This window comes from Humulus lupulus, chromosome 1 (genome assembly GCF_963169125.1).
Source record: "Humulus lupulus chromosome 1, drHumLupu1.1, whole genome shotgun sequence".
Taxonomy (NCBI): domain Eukaryota; kingdom Viridiplantae; phylum Streptophyta; class Magnoliopsida; order Rosales; family Cannabaceae; genus Humulus; species Humulus lupulus.
Genome location: NC_084793.1, coordinates 149,251,427 through 149,261,145, shown reverse-complemented (window position 1 = coordinate 149,261,145; position 9,719 = coordinate 149,251,427). Strand labels below are relative to the sequence as shown.

Genomic DNA, 9,719 nt, shown 5'->3' with positions numbered 1-9,719 from the left:
TTAATCACCAATTATATTCATCGATGTCAAAATAGACTCCAATATACTCACTAAATTCCCATTTATACCCCAAGGCTCACCCCGAGCCAGGTATAAATCCCCGCCATGACTTTTTCGCTAATCTGCTCACTAGGATCGTCTCGAGTCACAGATCACAGATATATCCACATAATAATGTGGTCTAAAAAATTATCGCATATATATATACAGTTATGCCCTCAACGGGCCAAAATTACAATTATGCCCTTTCTAAACTAATCAGGGCCTACATGCATGCTAATACACCTAGCCATGCATCTCCAATATTCTAATAGCCATACAACCTGCTTTAAATCATTAAATCACATATAATTCCCATTATGTCCTCTAGGCACTCTAATCAAGACCCTTAAGCCTTATTAGCGAATTTGGGTCGTTACAGATTATCAAGAACTCCAATAGCTTCCTTCAATTTCATCATGAAATACTTCCAAGATGCATGATTCTCACTGTCAACAATCGCGAACGCAATTGGATAAATGTGGTTATTTGCATCCAATGCGACATCACACAGCATGTAGCCACCGTACCTTGACTTCAATAAAGTGTCGTCCACACATATAACAGGACTACATGATGTAAATCCCCTTCTACAAACTCCGAGTGAAAAGAAACAGTAAAGAAAGCGACCGTCATCTGTGACAAAATTAGTTATTGTACCTGGATTCTTTTGTTGCAGCATGTACAGGTAAAAAGGTAACTTGGAGTACGATTCTTCAGGTGTCCCTCTGACATAACCGAGTTCCTTCTCTCTGCATCTCCAAGCCTTCATATAACTCATATCGATCCCAAAATTATTCTTCATATCCTCCTTTATGCTGTTTGGTGGGTAGCTAGTGCCATCAATAGCATATTTGTTCTTGATAAGGTGCCCAATGACAGAAGGTGCTGCTTGACGGTGGTCTTTTTGTCGCAATTCTAGTGAGCAAGTATGTACACTATTATAAACAGTGATCTCAAACATCTCCGATCGCGCTACTTTTTTCCCTCTTATTCTCCAACCACAATCAGGATCCTTGCAGGTGATATACAACACATCAATACCAGACTTCTTAACCATAAACTCAAAATTATTCTTCATTGCGAAGAGAGCCGCTTTGGTTTTCAATTCCATCTTGTTCTCTAAAGTCTTCCCAAGATGTAATTCCCCCAACGCTACACCGGATGAGGGTGATTCAGAACGACTAGAAGCCATGATATCTTCTTTTGTAAACATAGGAGCACTCCATTTTCTGTGATCTTCTGTTGAACATATTGGAATGTTCCCTATATAGCTATATTCTGTTCCACCAGGACGACTAGAGCTGGTGTCAGGTGTTCGACGTCCTTGACTTGGTGGGTTCGCCTGTGCAATATGACGTATTGGTTGTTCTTGTGCTTATTCTACTTGCAAATGTTCAGCTACTAGATCATCATTCACTGAATTGTATCCTAAGTCCTCATTATGTTCAGCTACTGGATCATCATTCACATAGGGGTTGTACTCATACTGGTTGTCCCTCAGGTCACCAATAGGACATCCTAAAGTACTGGCTGCTCCCTCAGGTCCGGGAGTGGAATATGAGTCTGCAATGACAATCTTTTTAACAGGAGTGACACACAAGGCCAACCTTTCTTTAAATGTTACTCCTAAGAATGCACAGACACCAAGATCACTTTCAACATGAACGGGTGTAAACGGTTGGTCGCCGCATATGTAAGGAACCTACAATTTCAACCCATACATCTATTTATCAACTTTAAGTTCCTTGTGCAATATTTCAAGAAGTTGCAAGTACGTTACAGTATCCTCCATCGATATCACCATGCATTGAGGGTCCTTGAAAATCCACCTATTCCCTTGTAATTCCCAAACACCATTGTAGGATACAAAAACATAGACAATAGAACCTGTGTTGGAAAAAAAACATTGAAATTGTCAAGAAAACTGTCATTTTTTCAAAGATTCGTGAAAAAAGGAACATTATTGAGCTTTATTGAGCTATCATCGAACTTTATCGAGTTAGCATCGAGCCCACAATCGAGCTCTTATCGAGTTAGTATCGAGCTACCATTTCTTAAACCGAACATAAAACCTAACCAAAACCTCCATCGAACCCTATCGAGCACATATCGAGAAAACAACAATGCCAAATATTGTAGGGTCTAATCGAACCCTTATCGAGTTGCCATCAAGCGCAATCGAGCAACAAAACCTAAAACTATCGAGCTATAATTGAGCTCACATTGAGCTACATCGAGCTCATAAAAAACCTTCTTCTACATACCATCGAACCGTTATCGAGCTCCTATCAAGCAAAAAAGTTGCAGAAAATCTAGAAAAATGCAGATCGCGGAATCTCTCTAAAAAACAAAAAAAAAAACACCAATATAGGCTCAGATTTATTCAAAATAACAAAAAAAATGTAAACAAATAATACCCAATACATAAAATGTACAATCTTATTACCAATGGTTTTTATCCTCCAAAAACCCTCAAAATAGATGTTGCATTTGTTATTGACGACTTCACAGAGACAATGGATATGGCTAACAACGATTTTGACAAGAAAATTATACAAATTTGTAGGTTTTAGGGATTATTTCGTGAGAATGGAAGAAAGAGAGGGAGAGAAAGGAAGAGAAGGTTTTATGATTTTTGATATAATGAGATGGGTATTTTGGGTATGAAAAGAATGTTTAGCATCAAATTGAATAGTGCTATAATTTTTTAGTAATATTTAAAATTTGTGAAATTTCCCTTCCATTTTTTTTGGTTGCTAGAACACTCCATTCAAATCAACACTTTGAAATTACAAGGATATCACATTCAAAACGACGACGTTTCTAAAGACTCCCTGAACCCTAACAGCCTCACTACTACGCAAGGGTTTAAGCAACCCAGGCCTTCTTCTGATTCTTTCAATCGCCAATCTTCGAACCTCAAATGGCTTCCTTCTGTAGATCCGCTCTAATGGCGAGTTCCAGGTCCCTCGTAGCTCGCTCCAAAGTTGTCACTCCCAAATCACTAAACTCAACTCCCTTCGCCTCTCCATTTTCTTCAACTTCTGGAACCGTTCCCAGAGCGTCGCGGTATACTTATTTCTATCCGTTGCCCATCAATGATATCAAAATTATATTTTTATGCCTTTTTTTTATTTTTATTTTGTGTAACTGTGTTTTCTGTACAATTCACTTGCTCTAATATCCAAATACATGTAGTGTCTATTGATCTGATTATGTGTTGCAATATTAAGGGTTATTTCTGCTTTGGGAAGCGTTGATTCATTGATGCCGCTTCATAGTGCCATTGCATCTGCTCGTCTCAAGTCTAACATCGCTGTTGATTCCACCTGCTGGAGTTGCCTTTCTCAAGGTACTATATCTTTATAGACAACTACATGTGACCCTCTTTTTTTGGGTTAAATTGTTTTTCATGGTCTTAGCGAACCCTTTTATATTTATTTATTTCATAAATTTTGTGTTTTGATTGGTAGTAAACCCATTACTAATAGTTTGTGAGAGCTTTGTTTGATTCATTATGTTTTCCAGTATCTTTACGTTGTTAATTTGAGTTTAGATACTTATTTATTTATTTAACTGAAGAATTTTGATTTAGAGGCAAGTGCCTCTGAGTATTTTTTGCTTTTCAGTGCCAGGCATTTTTCTCAATTTTTATAACAATAGTAACTATAACAGATATGATAATATGTAGAAAGAGAGAAAGAAAAAACTAAAGTAGACAATTATTCTTGGAAAGGCCTTTTTCTTTAATCCCATTTTTTTTTATAAAAAATAGGAACTGCAAACTTTTACTTTACCAATTGTAAGTGTATTTCTGACTTGTTTTTCTACCTCATGGTATAGGACTTGCATCACCCTTGTGACAAGGCCCGCCGACTATGTGAGACAATAAGTGAATAGGGTTTTCCTTCTATGTCACTATGTGAAAGGCAAAAGAATCTTCAATTACTGAAATTTTGGACCATGTATCGTACAGCTTATTTGAACTATTCAAGGAATTAAATTCTAAATTGAATTTTGGTCATTTTGTTTTCTTCTGTATGTTTGCTTTAAATTCCATACTGATTTGTGCTTGGTGTATTGGCTGGATATGGTGGATATAGTTTTTAAAGAAGAGCATTAGCATTCTGATGCTGATATATGCTATTCTTTCTTTATGCCACTGTGTTTAGTAAATTAGTATCACCTTTTTTTTTCCTTCACATTTCATTGAATGCAAGTGATTTATATGGTTTGCCACTGGTTTTTATTATAAGTTGGCACTTGGCAGAAATGATTGTAAAAAAGAAAAAGAAGGAGGTCATCTTAAAATGTATTAATGTGTGGAGTTGAAGGAAGGAAGATTGTAATTATCATACAATAATTTAATTACAACTCATTCAGGAAGTGAAGTATATTTTGATGTGCACAGGGCATAGAAAAAAAAAAATTAATTGGTTTTGCACCCGTAGTTAGGACTTCCTCACTTTTTTGAGGTTTCATATACAGGTTTCTTGGTTCATAAACTTTATGATTAATAATAGAGAAGTCTGTTGTCACTCATAACTAATTACACTTAAACAAGGTTTTATTTCCTTTCATATCTGTATTTTAGTACCTGTTAACAGATACAAAAGTAAATTGATTGTACTGAGAAAAAAGTTTTTCATCAGTGGCAGTGGTCTGAAATTGGTTATAATTGAGAAAAGAGTTATTTTCATTGATCTTAAGCTTATCAATGAAAAAAAGTATAAATCAAGAGAATTATAATGATGGGAGGTTTCTTTAATAACCTGTGAAAGTCAACTGCTGTTTATATACGAGCTTATCTTTCAATGTGATAATAGTAAAGCCTCAGGGGTCACCATTAGGTTTATGTTGACATCCGATAAGATAAGTTAGATAATTTCATTGGTGGCAGCTGTATATACCTCTGTTTCATGAAGCCTCTGCACTAGTTTCATTTCTAAAAGCACCAATCAATTTTGTTAACCATTTTCTTTAGGTCTTGACCTTCAATAAGTTGGAGTTGTTTGTTTTATTTTGTTATTTATTTATTTACTTCTTTTACATTTCCTCTCTGAACTTGCCATATTAATCTTTGCGACATTGCATGATGTGGCTTCTCAATTGCTTTTGTGCTAATGATACTCCATACCTACCACTTTTTCTAATTTTCAGTAGAATTTCTTTCTGTGTTTGTGCTAATGGCTACCCTACACAACTTTTTCTCATTTTCAGTAGAATTTCTTTCTTCATCTACTGATTATCTTTTTATATTCTTTATTGGCCTCCGTAGACTTTGCAGTTCCTCGGTGACAACAACTCTGGGCTTTGTTCATTACCAGTTGGTTTGAATGTCAGTGGTTTCTATTCCATTCATGTTGGTTTGTCATTTTTTTTTGTTTGTATTTTCTTCCAGTTCTGACTATTGGTCTGTGTAAGTTTCAATTGGTGTAGAATATTATTTTCTCAATAGTACACATCAATGTCGCCTTGTCCTCTCTTCCCCCCTCCCCCTTTAGTATTCTAGTGTTATTTTATGTAGCTTTTGTTTGTCAATTAACAGTTTTTCTTAGAGAGAGAGAGATTCAGGTAAATTAGCTAGAAGCAGAGGGCTAATGGTGAGAAATCTTTTGAAGGTGTCCAAGTAACATAGGAGATGCAGCCTCCTGTTAATATGGAGTTTATCGTATTGTCTGGCTTTGAAGCTTATTTGAGTTTTATGTCAACTTGTGTATGACCCCTCTTCATACTTCAAATTAAGTGTTCAGCAGGCAGCTTGTCAAGGAATCTCCCCATGAGATTAGGTAGGTTAGGCTTCGGTGTACAAGTGATGAACCAAGATTTTGTTATCTATGGTTTGAGGGATTCAGTTATTTTTCCTTTTATAAATTTGGACTAAGAGTGTCTAATTAGACTAGATAAAGGAAATCATGTGACTTCATTCTGTGCCTTTTTTCATGTATAGTAGCAAAACATGTATTTTCTCAAATTTTTTTAATCTAATCCTGCATATATTTTTGGAAAATAAACCTTAGAGTGGGTTACATTACCAAAGTCTATATTGTTTGATTTCAGTTCTTATCACCAATTCTGGTACTGAACATACTTGTTTAAATCTCATTATTGGGAATGGCTCATCAATATATTGTTCAAACTCATTGGAGAGATTTATGCTTTAACATAACATGCTTTGCATCAGTTGTTGATTTTTTAACCAAGTACAGTTGGAATTGTCGATTTGTAATGTTGTGCAAATTGTCGTGTGATGAATAGTTGTTGTAATGAACGTGAAAATTGGAAATGGCTGTTTGATTATAGTTCAGAGGCTAATCTACTTAGTTTGATTTGTATTTGAAGAAGCTTTGAGCTTTAGCCTAATTACATATTAATTATGCTTGGTTAGGACTTCTAGGACTCGACACCAGCTGAACAAGCGAAAAAGAACCCAAGTTAAATCAAGCCACTATGACCAAGGTTCGATCAAGTTTTGCAGGCTGTAACAAACTTGTATTTTGCTATTGAATGCTTCAAGATTGCTATATTGCTATTGAATGCATCAAGATTACTATATTTTTTTTTAAAGTTTATTTTGATCAATATTTTTGAATCACAGTATCTTGTTGCTCGAAAATTAAAGCAATTATATTAAAGTTTATTTAGCATTACATTTTTAAAATTTTAACTAAGTATGGAAATACAACGAGCTCAAAAAATGATTGTAAATTTGTAGTACTTTCATTTTGATCGCATCACATAAGTTGGTCATTCAAAATTTCAAATAGCTTAAAGATAACTTGTGTTGATGTCAGACAATTTTGTCGGGTAAGATGGTAATATGATCTTTCTTCTTCGGGCACTTTGGCTCTTTTCTCTGATTATGATCTTGAATCTCCTATGTGAACAAAGTGTCTGGTGGTTACTTGCAAAAATATTCTTCGATGCCTAAGGCAGATGAGTGTTTATTCAAGGAGAATAATGTTACAAGAAAAATCATATGCATTTGTTGTGAACAACATCTGCTATTTATAGAAATTTTGAGAAGAGGTTTGAAGTAAGCGGGAGTATGTCATTGGTTAAAACGTAACCAACTTTCTTACCTCTACTTCCACCTCTTCTAGTAGAGGTTAGATATATTTAATTATTAACGATACTCTTTACAGTTTTTGTTAGCGCATTATCTCTATCCTTTTGCTTTAAAGCTTGGCTTCTGAACTTTTATGAATTTATTTACTTAAACGCTTTGAACCTTTATAAAAAAAGGTTATTTGGGCCGAACCAAAAGCTTTGGGCCTAATAACTATGTTTAATTGAGTTCTAGGCCATGTTGGGTATTTTTGGGCTAACACCTTAGCTAATGACTTCTGCAATCTTATAAAGACTCCCAATTCACACCAAACACACAATTATTAGCCTCATTTGTATTCAAAAAGACATTTCAAATAACTAAGTCGCCAACTTTAAGTTGTACTTCTTTAACCTTTGAGATGTAGTAGCGAGTTGTGCATTGTTGATAGGCTGCTATACACAATTAAGGCTGAGCTTGTTAACTTATTCCTCCATATTGATTGTAGACATTGCACCTTAACAACCATGCCCCCACCTCAACTCGATTCATGGCTTCATATCCATACGACTAAAAATGCTTTATATTAATTTGGATTATTCTTTGAATTTTGACAATTTAGTCCCTAAGATTTTTTTTAGCAACAAAGCCCTTGAGTTCTATAAATAGTAGCAATCTTCTAATTATTTATTTTTTCACAAAATTCTTAATTTTTTAATATATATATATTTGGATTTTTCTATACAATATAATGTGTAAAAATATTTAAAGGTGTATAATATTTAGAAAATTGTCAAAATTATTCATTAAAAAAGCTTAAAGTTTTGTTAAAAATATTAATTAAAATAACTTAATTGGTATTGTTTTTGAAACTCAAAGACTTGCCAATTCTTTTTTCAAAGACTAAATTGTTACTATTTTGGAGGACTTGATTTTTTTTTTTTTTTCATTTTTTAGGTGATGTGCGTCGTTTGTTGTTCTGAATTTAATTATTATTTTATTTCTTAGTAACTATAGTAATATAGTGGTAGCAATAGCAAGAGTCGATCTCTACGAGTATTCATTTAATTAATTTATTATTCAAATACCAAGAATTAAAACAAATGGGCTTATAGATTGGAAAATTAAGTAAAACAATTTCAATATTATGAGACAGTTAATGATTTATTCTCCACAACTAAACAATGATTCAAACATCCAACAATGATATTATTCCCATTTTAATATCAAGTGATCAACCATAGATTCAACAAGTGTGATTTATTTAACCTAAGTTATATTCTTCATTACAATAATAATAATAATAATAATTTTATCTAATCAACAATTACAATAAATCACAAACATTTAGAATTTAAGACGATTATGTAAAAGAATCCTAAGATGACTATAATTAATGTCAGACTCTATTCAACAGCTTTCTAAACAAGATAAAATTAATAATCATAACAATTACAATATAATAACATAAGTTATTTTATTTAAAATAAATTGAAAATAATCATCATCAATATTAAATGTAAGATTTTATTTCTAGGGTTTTTAAAATCTCCCTTTACCTAATGAGTTGTAGTCTATTATGACTAACAGATAAAATAAACATTTTGAGCCAAAAAAGAAAAGAAAGAAAGAGTAGATGAAAGAAATAATAATAGATGGCTTGAATTCACACAAACTTGCTACCTCAAGACTCGTTCTTGATCTTCTTCTTTTCTGCTCTCTAGCTTTAGTTGTAAAAAGGTTAGCCAAATCATCCTAAAAACATTCTATTTATAATCTTCCTTCAAACTAGGTCAAAAATCTTCATTCAACTTTAATTTTTTTTACCAAATCACTTGACAGCATTGTGACACTAATAAAGCATAAAAAACCAGGATTTTCTCGCTATAGCCAGCGACACTATATTTAAAGCACCACAACTCCCAAGGATAGTAAATCGACAATAATTCTCTCAATATAATTTGGAATTTGATAGTTCAAGTGTTGGTAATTTGTTTACCATGTGCGCAGCGAAATGCATGGGGTGGTGGGCCCAGGGATTTTAATTTTTATTTATTTAAACAAACTTTAAATAACCGGTTTCATTAATATGCAAATATTAATCAATAAGATGGAAAAAGATAATGATTTACCAATTGTAGATCTATCAAGAATCTTTGCTATTTTTTTTTATCTTCAACGAACATCCAATCCAAAGAATCATCCACAATACTCAGACCAAGATCTTCCAAGATGTATATATACACATCAATACGTGTGTGGACATGTAGAGTTATGGTGAGAATTTTCTGATTTACAAAATATTCTCAACACATGAGATCTTGGAATTTTCTGGTCTGAGACAAAAGGATAGGAAAAATATGTGAAAGACTTAGAATTCTATAGAATCTTGTAGAAACTAATTTTCTATCAGATACATTTATAAAAGAATTAATAAATTCAAAATTCAAATTATAAATTAATCATTAAATAATGAGAAAATACCATTTCGACCCCTGTGTTTTTCCCGAATACGCGATCGGCCCCTGTGTTTTCTTAAATGACAAATTCGGACCCTATTATACAAAATGGATCAAAATAGTACCCCAGACTCAATTTTTGTCAAAATATTTTCAATTATAAGATCAAT

General features: G+C 33.3%; 1 protein-coding gene across 3 annotated transcripts; it reads left to right on the top strand.

Annotated features, from left to right (window-relative positions):
• The first annotated feature begins 2,818 nt into the window (after positions 1-2,818).
• LOC133798915 (protein NONRESPONDING TO OXYLIPINS 2, mitochondrial) lies at positions 2,819-6,692 on the top strand. Of its 3 annotated transcripts, XM_062237265.1 has the most exons (4): positions 2,836-3,111; positions 3,276-3,394; positions 5,321-5,380; positions 6,431-6,692. In XM_062237265.1, the coding sequence occupies exons 1-3, from the start codon at positions 2,966-2,968 to the stop codon at positions 5,338-5,340; spliced, it is 285 nt and encodes a 94-aa protein (XP_062093249.1). In that variant the 5' UTR covers positions 2,836-2,965; the 3' UTR covers positions 5,341-5,380; positions 6,431-6,692. The 3 variants fall into 3 exon arrangements, with proteins under 3 accessions (XP_062093250.1, XP_062093249.1, XP_062093248.1); XM_062237266.1 differs by lacking the exons at positions 5,321-5,380; positions 6,431-6,692 and adding an exon at positions 3,886-4,066 and having other exon boundaries at positions 2,819-3,111; XM_062237264.1 differs by lacking the exon at positions 5,321-5,380 and having other exon boundaries at positions 2,840-3,111.
• The last annotated feature ends 3,027 nt before the right edge of the window (positions 6,693-9,719 follow it).